We start from the raw sequence: 16336 nt of genomic DNA on the forward strand, positions 1-16336 counted from the left end.
TACAAAAAATACCAACTTGGTTTATTGGATAAAAACAGTGGTAAAATGGACATAAAGCCAAAAGTTAGAAAGGGACATTTTCACATCCTCCCCGGATTCGAAACCATATTTCCCATCATCTGGGGTTAAGGTTGTTAGAGAGCCAGAGCCCTCTAAAATCCCTGACTCTTCACCTGCACTGAAAACAAGGCTTGTTGTAGGAGAAACCAGGAAAGGAGGAAGTCAGAGGTAACTTCACTCCTGTCTAACACCTTCATCCCTAAAAGTCTCTGGGTTGGAGGGAAACAGGGAAGGAGTAAGGGGGCCAAAGTGGCTGGGACTGGCCTCTAGGGCCCATTGCCCAAGATGTCCTAGGGGAAGCTATCCTTGTCCCCAATCCAATCCCTAATCAGTACCATTGTCAGGCCTTGGGAAACAGCGTAAAGGGGATAGTTGGTTCAAAAACCAGGTGTGGTCTCTAAACCCTCCTCCAGCACTGGTAAAAGCTCTGAAGGTGACCATCCAGGGCTGTGGGCGCCACACCTTTTTCCTCCTGCCCAAACAAGAGGTAAAAAGGAATTCCTTGGGATATAACAAGCCCAGCTGCTCTTAAATCTCCACGTCACTTTCCTTGTCATTGTCATGGTCTCCATCATAGAACTCATTGGGTGCCTCTGGCCTGCAAAGCAAGGGAGAGAGGTCAGAGTTCTATTCCCCAAGTTCTCATCTTCCCCGACACTGGCACCCTCTCTGGAGCCACGTCTTAGGCCCCTTTTGTCAAGGAACCACTCCTCTCCCGTTGGCAGAGACTGGTAGTGATCCATTCCACCCATCCATGTAGTCAATAAACATTTAATGAGAGACTACTCTGTGCCAGCCACCATCATAAGCCACAGCAATACAGCAGATGAGAAGTTCGATACAATTTCTGCCTATCCTTAAAAAACTTATAAACAAGAGCGACAACAACTAAAAAGTAAGCAAATAAAGATGATAATTTCCCATGGTGGAAAGTGCTCTGAAAAGAAGGAAATAAAGGGATCTGACAGAGAATGAATGGGAAAAAAAGGGTAAAGTTCAGGCAGAATTATTAGAGACAGCTGAAAAGTAAGGCTTCAAGTCTGAGAAGGAGATGGCCAGGCAAAGATCTGAGGAAGCTCATTTCAAGCTGCCAGAAAACCAAGTACAGTGTTATCAGGTGGAAGGTGATTGCTGTATTCCAGTATGAGCACGAAGGCTAGGACAGCTGGGAGCAGCGTGCAGGGAGGAGAGCAGTTACAGATGAGACCACGGACACAGGCAAACACCAGCACGCAGGGCTTTCTAAAGCCATGATCAAAGAATGGGGTTTTGTTCTAAAAGCAATGGAAAGGAGAGGTGTAAGCACGAGAGTGAGGAAAGGGATGGGAAAGCAACACAGGGCCCAGTTAAGTACTCAATACTGGTTTCTTTCTTTTTGGAAAACTACTCTCTGGGAGAACATGAATAACTGAAAACTGAATTACCTTGTCCACAGCTGATAAGCAAGCGAGAAGGGAGAAAGTTGTCAAAGAGAAGCCGGAGAACAAAGTCAAGAAAGGCCCTCTCTTCCTGGTAAGCAATGTCTCAGCTACCTCTGAGTACATAAGGGTTAAAGATGTGGGGTCAGAGACTCAGGTTTGACTCTCAGTCGTGATATTTAATTAGATATAGGACCTTTGGCAAATTACTTAACCTCTCTGAGCCTCAGATTCCTCCTCTGGTAATTTGAGCGTAACAGCCACCTCTTAGGGTTGTCTGATGACAGTAGAACGATGACAATGGTGATACATATGTTTTAATACAAAGCACTTAGTATTGAGTTTGATGTTTAGCAAACCCACAAAAAGTAGTCATCCTATTACAATTCTGCAAGTGCTATGCAAGCTGAAACTATAGGCATCAAAGAACAGGAACTCGCTGAGGGGTCTCACAGTGAGGTAGGGCTTAGGGCAGGAAGAGGCCTGAGGCTTCTGCTGGCTGTTGAGAGGGGGTAGTATTATATAGAGACTAGGCCCAGATAAGAGCCTTTAGAACCAGAGATGAAAAAGCCAAACTTTGCCAAAAGGAGTAACTTCAAAGCAAGTTTTTAAGAAAATCAATTCTACAAGTCAAGCTTCAGAGACCTGGAGAAACTGACAAGGAGGTGATACATTAAAAAGGAATCCTTAGGCCAGAGGTTCAGATACTTCCTCAATCAGGAGTGGGGATAAGGTGATGTTCATGGAGGAGGAGGGAAGCCGTCCTGAAGGTCCAACAGTAAAGCCCAGGTCTAAAGGAGAGATCTGGAAGCTGACCTCTAAGACAGAGAAGCAGATTATGGAAGGGACTGAGAAGGGTCAATCAGACTCAGGGCCAGCTCAAACCTCTCACACTACGTAGGAGGTGTGAGTATCCAGCTGTGGTTATCCCTCAGTCACGTAAGGATATCTGTTCTCCATTAAGTGCATCCGTTTCTGCATTTCTGGGTTCTGCTGTCTTTTCCCTCCATTTTTCAGAAAAGCCTATTCTGGGATTTAGATTAAAAAAAAAAAAAGCTCTATCCTAATCTCTTTTTTCCCCTAACACATCTGTAAATATTTTAGTATATATCTCAGAAAGACTTAAAAAAACATAATTATCACACCTGAAAAAATGAACAGAGGAAAGAAATCAAAGGGTCTTAGAGAGTATGTAAGCAATCCTGTAGAGCTTTGAACTTGGAAGAAGCATGTAAAATGCTGGGAAGATTATAAACCATTACAGATTTTTTGGAAGGCAATTTGGCAGCAAATATAAAGTTTAGTGCACAAAGCCCACTCAAATAAGCAGGCAAAGATGTATACGTGTATGAGAGGGTGCATCACCATATTCTTTGTGATGGTAAAAATAAATGGGAAATAATATAAATGCCATCAATGGTACTTGGTTAGATTATGCTACATCAACACAATGGAGTATTATACAGTCAAAAAATAATGAAGCAGATGTATAAATAATCACATGGAAAGATAGACTCTTCTGTTAAAAAAAAAGAACAAGTTGTAAATTGTATAGTAACCTATATAGAAGAATCCAACTTGCATTTAATAACAAAAGATGCCACAAATTCTGAGAAGGAGTGTGTATGTGTGTTTGGGTTCATATTTGCATGTTGAGTAGTATACTTATAATCTACTGGAAAAGGTCTAACTGAAAAGATATAAATCAAACTATTAACAGTGGTCACTTTGTGGAACTGGTCTGGGATTGTGTGAATGCAACGTATTTTGGTGTTGCTTAAAATTCTGGCAATAAATTACTTATTTGTGGCATACCCACATACACAAAAGAGAGTGTGGAATTGCAACAGACCAAAAAGTAAGCATACTAATGGAGCTAAGCCAGAAACGATTAAGCTAATGCCTTCTAATTTACTTTTTCACTCTTAACTTCCCCAACACGCCCGTTGGAAGCCCCTGCTGTCAAGTCACTGCCCCAGACCTGCTATAGTTCTCCTCAGGACCCCTCTCTTCTGCATCAGCCTCGTCAGTCCTGTCATAGGTCAGGAGGTCTGCAGGCACATCGTGAATCTGGACACTAGGTGCATGGTTCAGCATCTTCAGGTTTTCAAAGATTGTCTGGCGGATCTGGTCCAGATACTGGTTGGGGATTTGGAATAAAGAGTGATTGATTCCCAGAGCACCCACTCTTCTCGCTGCCTTTCACCCCTACTCCTAGTTATAATCCCTTTCTGAACACTAGTTCAAGTCCCCACCTGATAACCATCCCTCCTCCTGACCCCAACTGCCTTTCCTGGAACTCGAGCTGCCTACCAGCTGGTAAGAGTTACAGTGACAACTAAGAACTTTCGTCTCTTCTCTCATTTCTCTGATTTCATCCTGGACCTCTCCTGGGCGGCCCCCACCCTTGTGTTCAGCCTCTCTCTCCACGTTGCTGACCTGGCGTGAATTCTGATTCTCGATGCGGGTGCTGACATCCGGATGGAGCGTGAAGTCTGGGGCAAAGTACTCGAAGTATTCTAAGCAGGGAAAGGGAGATGAGGAGAAAAGGCATGGCTCAGACAGAGACAAGCAGGTCCTGAGATCTCCCAACCTATATCCTTCCCATCAAAACCCCCTGCAAATTAGCTGTCCCATCTTTTCCCTGCTCAGGAGTTCAGTATGCAGAGCTCCTCGAGTGTCAAATTGCCTATCTGTAATAATAAGAAAAAAAAAATTCCCATCTGCCTTCAAACCAGGCCGTTCAGGGGTCTTCTGAGAATGGCTTCCTGCTATGGGGTATCATGGGGTGGTCCTTACCGCTATAGGGAAGCTCCTCACTAATGGCCTCTTCTACCAGCAGCGATGTTTCATATGTCCTGAAACCAAATAGCAGACTGGGCTCAGCTGAGCAAGTGGGCTGCAGGGCCACCTGGCCACCTCTCAGGGAGCCCCAAACTCACAGTGGACAAGGGGGAGGAAGAAAATCAGGAAGTATGCTTACCAGCAACGGGCAACATTTCGGACAGTATAGCCACCACCACCTAGCACCAGAAGAGGGATATTGAAGCTCTTGACATATTCGACACATTCCCTGTTAAAAGGAACCAGAGGAATGGCTGGAAGAAGTTCTCAAAAAGTCAAAATGTACATCTCTAGCTATCGTGTGGAAGGAGTACAAGGGAACTAGAAAATGTTACTTATCTTCTTTTAATTTTTTTAACATTTATTCATTTTTGAGAGCCAGAGAGAGACAGAGAGTGAGTGGGGAGGGACAGAGATACAGGGAGACACAGAATCCAAATCCGGCTCCAGGCTCTGAGCTGTCAGCACAGAGCCTCATGTGGGGCTTGAACTCACAAACCATGAGATCATGACCCGAGCCGAAGTAGGACACTTAATTAACTGACTAAGCCACCCAAGTGCCCCCGAGAAAGTTCCATATCTTGATCTAGGTAGTGAAATTCATTGACTTATACTCTTGAGGTATGTGTACTTTATTATATACATGTTTTATCTCAATGAAAATTTAAAAAACAAAGTGCACTCCCACCTCCATCCTGCTCAACACCCACCCTGGCACCCCATCTGTTAATCAACTATTCTCATCAATGCCCCAGCAACTGCTGTCAGTTCTAGCCTCCAAAATAGAACTCCAATCACATATGGCTCATTGGGCACCTTCTCCGCCTAAATTCAAGCACCGCATTTGCTGCCTGGACAACAGCTTCCTAGCTGGTCTTTCCACCTCTGCTCCTGTCCCTGACCCCCACCCCAATCCTTTCTCCATTCAGCAATCAGAGCAGTCGCTTTCAAACCTGACTTGGATCATGTCACTTCCCTGTTTAAAGATCTTCCAGCAGTTTCCCATCGTATCTGAAATACAATCCAGACTCCTTACCAGGAGGTAAGGGCTCTGTACAACCTTGTCACTGCTGACTTCTCAGGCCTCAAGTCAAACCGCCTCCAGCTTGCTCTCTGTGTTCTTGCCTCACTGCTGTGACTTCATCTCCCCCGCTACACCAGTTCTTCCCTGTCTCATGCCTCTGCATGGGCCCTTCTCACTGCTTGGGAGTGACTCTCCCTATTCTTCCTATGGCCCATTTGCCACCTACCCTCACTTCATGTACTGAGGCCCAAAGACACTTGAAAACCTGGGGGCGGGGAAGGAAAACAAATCTCACCCATGCCCTCGAATGCTGAGGTTGAAGCAGCCCAGGCGATCACAGCCCAGAGAGTCAGCTCCACACTGCAAAAAGCAAAACCCCAGGCAGCTGCAGTGAGATAACCGATCAGAATGTCCCAGATGTCCTTCACTTCCCTTCCCTGACCAATGCCAGGGCTCCCCTCCTCCCTGCTCTCTTCCCCGAAGCCCAGGTAGAGCCCTCTTGAGGAGGCATGGACAGTATTACCTGGAGCACAATGCATGTGGGTTGGTAGAAGTCCACCACCTGGTTGATAACCGGCTGGAAAAGGTGCTTGTAACCTGGGAGAGGGCCAAAGATGGGCACCTGGCACCCCAAGGGGATGGGGAGACAGGGAACAAAAGGAAAAAGGGGGTTGAGAGAGCATGTAGCCCAGGAAAAGGGGCAGCCCTAAGAACCAAATCATTGGTTCTGAACTTCTGAATGGGGTCCCAGACCCCTTTGAGTGACTGATGAAAGCTAATGACCCTTTTCCCAGAAAAATGCACCTACACATAACATGTTGCATACAATTTCCGGGGGGGTTCATGGTCCCTCTGAAGGCCATTCATCCTTAAGGACACCTGGCCCAATAGCAGACAATACCAGGCAGAAGAGGTTAATTCAAGGAGAGAAAGAAGAGGTCTAGTGTGCAGGGAAAAGACTTCAATACTTACTCTGGTCATCAATGCCATCCCGCAAGGGCACATTAAGACAGTAGTAGCGGCCACTCTCTGCTCCAACTTCATACATGTCACCTATAGGGAAGCGGAGAGTAGGAGATGGGAGCCACCCACAGAGGGCACTCACAACCCAGCTGCTTCAACCCCAGCCTGTACCCTGAGGGTCTCTCACTACATCTATGTCCCTCTACCACATTCTCCCTAGAGCCACTTCGCCTCTTGTGGCTTGCATTCATTCAACAAATAATATATATATATTTTTTTAAAGTGTTTTTTTTTTTAATGTTTTATTTATTTCTAGGAGAGAGAGAGAGAGACAGCGTGAGAAGGGGAGGGTCAGAGAGAGAGGGAGTCACAGACTCTGAAACAGGCTCCAGGCTCTGAGCTGGCAGTCAGCACAGAGCCCGACGCGGGGCTCGAACCCACGAACCGCGAGATCATGACCTAAGCGAAAGTCGGACGCTTAACTGACTAAGCCACCCAGGCGCCCCTCAACAAATGATATTTGAGGGCCTACTATGAGCCAACCTGTGTACTAGGTGCTGGGGATCTAGCAGTAAAGAGAACTAATGAAATGAATGAAACCCCACCAAGCTTATATTCTTGGCAGGTGGGCATGATGAGGAGGGAGACAGTGAACAAAACAAAACATCGCAACAAATACAAATAGCAGTGAGTGCTCTGAGAGAGGCAAGCATGGGGATGTGACAGAGTAGCGGGGAAGGAGGGGTTACTTTTAACTGTGGTGGTCAGGAGAGACTTCTCCGAGGAGAGGGCACCTGAGCCAAGACCTGAAGGTTGAGCAGGAGGCCATCATGGTAGAGAGCTGAGGGAGCAAAGAGGACGGTCATCCCTATTCCCGTACCTGTGCCAGGAAAGAAGTAGTTTCCGTATTTGTGGAAGGAGACTGTCATGACCCGGTCAGTGAGGTAGAAGGCTTCCTGAACTCCATCACCGTGGTGGATGTCAATATCAATGTAGAGCACCCGAGGGTGGTACCTGGAATGAGGGCCAAGCCAGGGTCTGAGGTAGAGTGGAACCCCAGCAAGAAAACCGCCCGACGCACTCCTCCCAAAACAAGGTCTGGAATTATGAAGAGTCTGCTTCAGCCCAAGTCACCTGAAACCTAATGCCACCAGTTCCCTAAGGGCAACCCTGGGGCTCCAGCCTGGAGGCAGGGACAGGAGAGGGATGTGCAGAGAAGACTGAAATGTGAGCAGGCAGCAGGGAGTTTGCACCATCACACAGAGAAGGAAGTCTGAGTAAAGCATTACGAACTGTGGAGAAGCCAGTATGGGGGTGGAGGCCAGGGTCAGGGCCAGGGCAGTCTGAGAGACCTCCTCAGCCACAGGTCTCACAAGTCCCTCCAGCTCCTCCCAGGCTACTTACTTGAGCAGCTCCAGGATGCCAATCACAATGTCATTGACATAGCAGAAGCCAGAGGCCTATAGTGAGACAGTGGTCTTACAAAGAAAGGAACGATTCCTCTACCCAGCTGCCCCCTACTGTCATCCTGACCACCTACCCTAGGGCAGTCATTGTCTCCCCCATCATCTCTTCACTCACCTCAAATTTCTTGGCATGGTGCAGACCACCAGCCCAGTTAATGGCAATATCACAGATCTGAAAGACAAACACACCCAACTCACAGTCCTCCTTGCCCATCCCCAAAGCTGGAAGCTCAGGTTCAGGTTGAGGTTGAGCGTAAGGACCCACAGGAAAGGGAGAACAGGACTCAGGGCCATGGTCACCTTGTTGTTCAGCTGGGTTGCTCCTTGTAAAGATGCGCCTGTGTAACGGGAACAGAACTCAAAGAGCCCGGGAAACACTGGGCTGCAGGGAAGAGAAGCAAGTCACAGCCCTTTACCTCCATCCAGACCCTTCCTACACCTCTCCCCTGATTCCAAACCCCTCCAACCTCCATTCTTTAATAAACTTCTCCCCACCCCCCATGCACCCAAGTTATGTGCAAATTTATTCAACAAATATTTTGGACCAAGCCGTGTACCAAGCCCTGTGCAAGCCATTGGATGGGAAGTAAAAACACATTTAACTCTGTCAGGGAGTTTGTATCCTGGTTGGGGAGAAAAGTAGGCAGCTTCTAGGTACTTAAGCAACACACCAAAAAGGAAATAAATTGAGAGAGAATATAAACTTTGCTATTCTTTTTTTTTTTTTTTAATTTATTTCTAGGAGAGAGAGAGAGACAGCATGAGCAGGGGAGGGTCAGAGAGAGAGGGAGTCACAGACTGAAGCAGGCTCCAGGCTCTGAGCTGGCAGTCAGCACAGAGCCGGACGCAGGGCTCGAACCCACGACCTGCGAGATCATGACCTAAGCGAAAGTCGGACGCTTAACTGACTAAGCCACCTGGGCGCCCCTAAACTTTGCTATTCTTAAAAGATCCTTTTAAGCGTATCATATTTTAACACAATATTCAATAATATTCTTTGGAATTACACATTTTTAAGAAAAAGCTGTATTTATTCCCATAGGCCTGAAAAAGTAATAAGGATAATCCACAGAAAGCCTTTAACAAAGTGTGTGGTACCTAGTACTCGGTAAGTCGATAAATGTTAGTTATAATGATTACCATCTTTTTTTTTTTTCATAAAAAGGAGAAGCTTAAAATCAGATACAAAAGATTATATACTATATGGCTCCATTTATATAACACTCTAAAAAAGGCAAAATATAGGGACAGACCACAGATCAGTAGTTGCCTGCAGCTAAGCTGGAAAGAAGAGATTGATTGTAAAAGAATACAGGAGCCCTTTGTGGAATAATGGAAATAATCTATACCTTGATACATATTGTTAAAACTCTCGAAACTACAAACCTAAAAAGGGTGAATTTTAGGGTGCATGGGTGGCTCAGTTAAGTGTCCAACTCTTGATTTCTGCTCAGGTCATGATCTCACAATTTGGGTGACCAAGCCCCACATCAGGCTCCGTGCTGACAGCACAGAGCCTGCCGGGGATTCTTTCTCTCTGCCATTCCCCTGCTCGCTCTCTCTCAAAATAAATAAACCAACTTTTTAAAAAAAAGTGAATTTTACTGTATGCAAATTTACCTTCATAAAGTTGACTTATGAAAAAGGAAAGGCTTAAAAGAGCCCTAGTTTTGGGGGCACCTGGGTGGTTCAATTGGTTAAGCGTCCAACCTTAGCTCAGGTCATGATCTCGCAGTTTGTAACTTTGGGCTCTGCATCAGGCTCTGTGCTGACAGCTTGCTCAGAGCATGGAGCCTGCTTTGGATTCTGTGTCTCCCTTTCTCTCTGCCCTCCCCTCTGAAAAATAAACAAACATTTTTTAAAAATTAAAAAAAAGATTAGGTAGTTTTAGTTCTCAAAAACGAATTGTTCATCTGATACATTTGACTACGAAAATAAGAAGTGTATGGAGTTTTATAATTTCACAAAGGTTCTGGGAAGAATTCACAACTGATACCTAGAAAACTGAGCAAATGAAAAAACAATGTCATCATCGACCCCTGGAAAAACAATAAGGTGTACAAATAGAAAGATTAAACTGCTATACTATTTCACTCTCTGGTAAATGAATTTTTCAAAGTTATAACGATGTAAACATAGAATACTTATTTAATAAAAATAGTGATATAACTATATTGTGAAGCTGGGAGGAGAGGGGAAGCCAGGGTGATGGTATGAGGAGACTAAATTCTCATTTCCCATACTAAGAGTTTAAGAGAAAACACCTGAAGTTGAAAAGTGAAGAAATAGCAATATAAGCATATTATGACAGGCAGTGTAATATGGTAGCGTGATTTAAGAGACCAGATTCTGGAGCCAGATTACCTAGGTTCAAACTTTGGCTCTTTAACACTTAGTAATGATCATGAGATTGGGCAAGCCGTTTAAAGTTTCTGTGCCTGAGACGCCTGGATGGCTCCAACAGTTAAGTACCTGACTCTTGATTTTTTTTCTTTTAATTTTTTTAATAAAGTTTATTTATTTATTTTTGAGAGACAGAGACAGACAGAGCACCAGCGGGGGAGGAGCAGAGAGAGAGGGAGACACAGAATCCGAAGCAGGCTCCAGGCTCTGAGCTGTCAGCACAGAGCCTGATGTGGCACTCGAACTCACAAACTGCAAGATCATGACCTGAGCTGAAGTCGGAAGCTCAACTGATTGAGCCACCCAGGTGCCCCTCTGATTCTTGATTTGATTTCAGCTCAGGTCATGATTTCACTCTCTTTCTCCTTCTATCTCTGCCCCTCCCCTACTTATGTAACGTTCTGCTTTCTTTCCTCTCTAAATTAATTAATTAATTAAATTTAAAAAATAAAGTTTCTGTGCTTCAGTGTCCTAACCTGTAAAAAGGAGACAATAGCAGGCCCTGGTTCACAGAGATTGATGAGATTAAATGAGCTGAAGCCTGTGAAGCATTTAAAGTACCTGACAGGGGTACCTGGGTGGCTCAGTTGGTTAAGCATCCAACTTCGGCTCAGGTCATGATCTCAACCGTTTGAGTTTGAGCCCCATGTCGGGCTCTGTGCTGACAGCTGAGAGCCTGGAGCCTGCTTTGGATTCTGTTTCTCCCTCTCTCTCTCTGGCCTCCCCCACTTGTGCTCTGTCTCTCAAAAAATAAATAAATGTAAAAAAAAAAAAAGTACCTGATACAAAGTAGGCATTATTTAAGTATTATAGATTATTAGGAACAATAGCAGATTAGAATCAGTTCTTTTAAATTCAAAGGTAAATATCAGAAGAAATAGCTAAGGACCTGAAAGTGGCTGCCACTGGGGAGAGGGATCTGTGGATGTGAGGGATAGATTTGGGACTGCTTTTTTCTCCCCACATTAAAAGCCTTGCAGGGGCACCTCGGTGGCTCAGTCGGTTAAGCGTCTGACTTCGGCTCAGGTCATGATCTCACAGTTCTTCCGTTCAAGGCCCGCGTTCGGTTCTGTGCCGACAGCTCAGAGCCTGGAGCCTGTTTCAGATTCTGTGTCTCCCTCTCTCTCTGCCTCTCCCCCACTGTGCTCTGTCTCTGTCTCTGTCTCTCTCTGTCTCAAAAATAAATAAACCATAAAAAAAAGCCTTGCAGTATAATTAGGCTTTTTATAGTAGATCACTTTGAAAACAATCAGAAATTAATTAAAAGGGAAAATCCCTGATTCTTATCTGAAATACACACATAAACGGGACTGTAGCTTAAGTTTAAGAGAACAACCACCGCAGTGCAAAGGGCCCAGTGGTAGTATTCCCTAACTACACAGAGAGTGGTTACAGCCCTAGCTGTGGCCTGAGGGTGACTGCATTCTGTCGGACACGAATAAAGTGAGCTCGGAGACAACAGCAGCAGCAAAGACAAAAAACCAAGGAAGCTCCCAGGACAGCATAGATCAAACACCAAATGACCAGGGCAGCATGTACAGGACAGAACTTTGCACCTGGTGTGGTTAAGAAAGGCTTCGTGGTATGAGGCTTCATAGCTGTATGAAGACCAGGAAGGCCTTGGAGAGGTTGAAAGAGGAACAATTCCAGGAAGGAATTCGATGGAAGCAGGGGCGTAAGGATAAGCCTGGGAAGGTGCTAAATGCCAGCATAAGGAGTTGGTTTCTATCTTCCAGCTCAGAGTGTTTCTGTTGGCACGACCTTTTGGGGAACACTTAAGTATTTAAAACCTGGGCTCTGGATCTGAATCCTGCCATTTCCACTGACCAGTTTTGTGCCTTAGGCTAGTTATGTAAATCTCAAATTGTGGTCTCCTTATGCCTAACTTAAGGGAAAAGACTATAACATCTCACTGTTAATGTGAGAATTAAGTGGATGTACCGGCAAACGTGAGAATAGCAGAGTAAGCATTCAATAAATAGTGGCTATTGTAGGACACTACAAATTAACAGCCTGGTTTCCGCAAGAAATAAATTCAAAGTACAGAGGAAAACACTACAGTTTAAAAGTCTTAAGAGATGTGTTAACCAAATACAATCAACTGCAAAAAAAGAAAAGTTTAGGAGACAGTTGGAAAAATCAGAATACTGACTGCATATATAATGATATTAAGGAATTACTGTTAAGGAGTGATAATGATAATGTGTATTGGCAGGTTTTGTTTTCTTTTGTTTTTAATTTTTAGAGAGAGAGAGACAGCATGAAAGAGAGCACGCATGAGCATGGGAGAGAGGCAGAGAGAGAATCTGAAGCAGCCTCCATGCTCAGTGCAGAGCCCGACATGGGACTTGATACCAAGACCTTGGGATCATGACTTGAGCTAATAATAAGAGTTGGATGCTCAACCGAATGAGCCTCCCAGGCACTCAAGTGTGTATGGTTCTTTTTTAAGAGTATCATTTGGAGATACACAATAAAGTATTTACAGTTTCAAAAATGTTAGATCTGGTTTAAAATGATCTGGGAGGTAGGTGAAGTAAGATTGGCCATTTGTTTATAAGTGTTGCAGGTGGTGATGGATATACAGGAATTTACAGTACTAGTCTTTCAGAAATGTTTGAAATTTTCCTAATAAAAAGTTTAAAAATAAATTGAGTAAATGGGAGCTATTATAATCACTACATTTTCATGAATATATACAAGAATGTAAGCAGGGATCATGGCTTATCTTTGTTATCCACTGCCTTCCCCAAAGGAGCTAACTCTGAATCTTCTTTGTATGAAAAGCTCAATGTAAACCTCTCTCTGTGAAAATCACTCTCTTGCTTTTAAAACACTTTGATAATTTCCCTCTACTCTAGGGGTAAGAGCCTCAATTCATAATATTTACTATTCAGAGGCCTTGAGCATCTCTTTAGCCTTGATTCAGATCACTCTTTTCTTCATTAACTGTGGTTGATCTTTTTTCTGTTTCTCAAATGACATACCAACCTTGTACAGACCCTCAACACATTATCCCTATACCCACTGACATTCCTGCCCTCCCCTCTGTCCTCCCAGCCACCTTTCACCTAATTACTTCCTACTCTTTCTTCAGATCTCAGCTTAATCTCCATTACTTCCTCTAGGAAGCCTCCACTGACCATCTCATACCCAAAATGGTTAATTCTCCCAAGTATACACTCTCACAGTTGGCCACATACCTCTCCTTCACAGGACTTAGCACAACTATAATATCAAAATTTTGTTGGTGTGTCTTATTGCACTGTCACTACTTAGCACAGGGCCTGGCCTAAAGCAAACAACCAATAAATATTTGTTGAAAAAACAAACGAGTAAATGATGCTTCACTGACAAATACGACCCCCTTCATAATTCCCACTGCTGCCAGGAGACCTCATTCAAGCATTCTCCTCAAAATGGCTGGCATTAAAAATCCCAGGCCTCCCCTCACCAGTCGTCGCCCACGTTGAAGGCATTAAGGCTCTTGGTGAAGCCTTGCATATTGGTGGGGCTGACTCTCTGCAAGAAGTCGATGTAGTCCTCAGAGTGAAAGCGGCACATATCATGCTGGGAAGCCTGGTATGGCTTGAAGACCTCGGGATGGAAAACATGAGGTGAACCGAGGCAAGGTCAGTCTCATTCATTGGGATTAGACTCCCCACACTGACCCCAGACTCGCAGACTGTCCAAAACAACACACGGCAGTGGTCCCCTCACCCCTTCAATCCTTGTTATTATAAGAAGCAAACATCAGCAAAGATGAGAGGCTCTGATTAGCCAGCTGGGGAACTAAGATCAAGCCTCCTAAAGACCAGCTGACTTGCCTTCTTCCCACTTTCAGCCCAATCTTTCCCACCTTATCAACCCTGAGCCCTGATCTACCTGCGCTGTTCTTTCGAGCGCCTATTTTTTATTCTTTCCATACTCATCTCCTCCCCTTGGCTCTGATTCCGCCCTCTCTCCTCAGAGTTCTTAATTTTGGAGTTAAGTAATTTGGGATTTGTGACAACCTTCTAATTAAAAATCAAGGTGCCAAGGTATTAAGCCAGAGATTAGTTAGCTTTTGAGGGATTCATGCAGTTCTTTAGAAACTGGGCAAGAACAAAAAGGTTCTCTCCCCAGAAAATGCACACAGGTATATACCAGCAAACAACTTCAAAGGATTCATAGAATCGTGCACTAACATCACCTTAGTCTTTTCTATAACCTTTTGACAGCACAAACAGAGAGGAACACTCATTGGTACTGTTGTCTAATTCCCCTTGTGACCCAAGAGGGCTAAACCTAACTGTTACAATCGCCTATCACAACTATAAATTCCAAGCTGGAGATTATCTGTCCCAAGTGCGTATCTGGGAGACAAGAGGATTGGGTAGCAATTAAATAGAACTGTATGCAGGCATTCTAAGTTGATAAGGAAATACCCAGGACATCTGCTCTCTTCCACACATATATACATATTTGCACACAGGCCTGCAGAGTCCTCTCTGGAGCTCTAGCTCCTTGGAGGCGCAGAGAGGTGGGGGAGAAGGGGTGGGAACGCTTTACATCCAGATATAGTGATCCAGCCCCTCTCTCTTTCTTAAAGCCACAGGACTGCCTACACCCCAAGATGGTGGGGAGGAAAACATCTGCCTTTAAACCGGCCCCACTCCACCCTCACCATAGGGCAGAGGTTGGTTCACCTGAGGTCAAAGGTTAGCGACCTAAAGTGATAAAGTAACTCCCATGAAGTCGGTGGATCCACCCACCAACACTGCTTACCGCGGGTGCTCCTAACTCCGGCAATCCAGCCTCCTCCCCACCCCAAAGGCAGGTCGCACACTGTGCTTTCAGTGCAGCCCACAGATCCTAGAGCCGCCCAGCTCGACTCCACCCTCAAAACACAGCAGCGATGCTAGGACTCACGATCATTTTCTTATAGAGACCGTAGTGCAGGACCAGACTATGGGTCAATGCCAAGCGATGGGGCTTCATAGGGTGCCCTGCCCCTGCGGGTGGGAGAAGAGAGTTCGTCAGTTCCCGTCGCTGGAGTTGTAGCCCCCTCCTCGTGACTTCCGCGTCCCGAAATCCCTCGCGTACAACCTTGTTCCCTCACCGTAGTGGAAGTTGCCCACGTCAGGGTCGTAGAAATAGGCCACGGTCTTGGCCATGGTGCCGGCGGGACCAGGCCCCGCGCTACTGCCGCCCGCCTGGCCGCCTGCCCCACCCCCGCTCGTACGTGCTGCGCAAGCACGCAGCCTGCCTCTGCGGAACCGGGAAACCCACGACCCGCCTCCTGGCCACGCCCCCTGCGGAGTTCCGCCCCTCGCTTGGTTCGCCCTTCTAGGTTCTGGAGCGTGAGCGCCTGGGCTTTGCGGAGGACGCGTAGCATAGGTCCTAGGATGCTAGGGTCATTTCCTTCCCGGCGGGGGCCAAATCCTCGGGAAGCTGAGACATCTAGTCCAGCCACCTGCCCCAAACGGGGCTCAGGCCGTGGTCACCAGCCTAGGAGACTCCGGAGAACCAGCCACTCCGTCCCTCTCGGGTGCAGAAAGCCAGCTTTTCCCGGCCCACTGGGAAGATTCCCGGCTATCCACTCGGCTGAGGCATCTGAGGGCAGGAGCCGCGCCAGGAGTGCCGGATAGACTTGTGGAGAGCACTCTCGTCTGACTGCCTGTCCTCCCCACCCGGACCCAGACTCGGCGCCGCACACTCCCCCCGAGGAGGGGGAGGGGGCGGCGCAGTCACGCGCGCACCACATTTGCGCTCACAAGCGCGCGAGGCTCTCGCTCTCCGCCCCGCACACCTGCGCTCCGCCCCCTAGTCCTGGGCTAGCGACTGGCGAAAGCATTTGGGAACCTAGGGCGGCTGCGGCGGCGCCCCCACCCCCACCCCATCTCCTTCCCCTTCCCACAGTCGGAGTTGTCCGAAGCCTGTCGCCGCTCCCAACCAGCCCGCATCCCTCTTCATCCTTCCCTCCCCCCGCCTGCCGCGGCACCGGTATCTGCAGCCGCAGCCCGGAGCCGGTGAGGCGGCGAAGGGGGGAGGGGGAGGAAGCAAGGGATGAGCACCGGGAGGGCGTCGGGGGCCCCGAGCCGGACTAGGACGCCCCTGGAACAGGAACCCGATCTGGAGCCGGAGCCAGAACCAAACCACCGGTACCGAGTGGGCCA

The 16336-nt window shown here is 46.6% G+C and overlaps 2 protein-coding genes across 5 annotated transcripts in view; one reads left to right on the forward strand and one right to left on the reverse strand.

Annotated features, from left to right (window-relative positions):
* HDAC3 (histone deacetylase 3) lies at positions 1 to 15555 on the reverse strand. 3 transcript variants are annotated; one of them, XM_077768820.1, is made up of 15 exons: positions 15267 to 15555; positions 15090 to 15172; positions 13633 to 13775; positions 8076 to 8157; positions 7891 to 7947; positions 7714 to 7769; positions 7190 to 7323; positions 6319 to 6399; positions 5870 to 5943; positions 5642 to 5706; positions 4462 to 4551; positions 4278 to 4336; positions 3918 to 3997; positions 3460 to 3617; positions 1 to 658 (listed from the first exon to the last, which is right to left on the reverse strand). In XM_077768820.1, exons 1-15 carry the CDS (start codon positions 15553 to 15555, stop codon positions 589 to 591), a joined length of 1521 nt encoding a protein of 506 aa, XP_077624946.1. In that variant the 3' UTR covers positions 1 to 588. The 3 variants fall into 3 exon arrangements, 2 of the variants coding, with proteins under 2 accessions (XP_077624946.1, XP_077624947.1); XM_077768821.1 differs by having other exon boundaries at positions 15280 to 15382; XR_013336171.1 differs by lacking the exons at positions 1 to 658; positions 3460 to 3617; positions 3918 to 3997; positions 4278 to 4336 and having other exon boundaries at positions 4517 to 4551; positions 5870 to 5968.
* Positions 15527 to 16336, forward strand: part of RELL2 (RELT like 2) — a 4151-nt gene continuing 3341 nt past the window's right edge. For both annotated transcript variants that reach the window (XM_077768822.1, XM_077768824.1), the window contains exon 1: positions 15527 to 16321. The gene's annotated coding sequence lies outside the window, so the exon portion shown is untranslated. The remainder of the gene's footprint in view (positions 16322 to 16336) is intronic.

This window comes from Crocuta crocuta, unplaced genomic scaffold (assembly GCF_008692635.1).
Source record: "Crocuta crocuta isolate KB4526 unplaced genomic scaffold, BGI_CrCroc_1.0 scaffold64, whole genome shotgun sequence".
NCBI classification, from domain to species: domain Eukaryota; kingdom Metazoa; phylum Chordata; class Mammalia; order Carnivora; family Hyaenidae; genus Crocuta; species Crocuta crocuta.

Excerpts from the sequence above, each read along its gene's own strand:
- HDAC3 (XM_077768820.1), bottom strand. The coding sequence starts at position 15,555 with ATGCTACGCGTCCTCCGCAAAGCCCAGGCGCTCACGCTCCAGAACCTA. Across the intron at positions 7,324-7,713 it reads GGCATCCTGGAGCTGCTCAA|GTACCACCCTCGGGTGCTCT; the intron begins GTAAGTAGCCTG and ends CCCTCATTCCAG. Across the intron at positions 5,944-6,318 it reads GGATGGCATTGATGACCAGA|GTTACAAGCACCTTTTCCAG; the intron begins GTAAGTATTGAA and ends GCCCTCTCCCAG.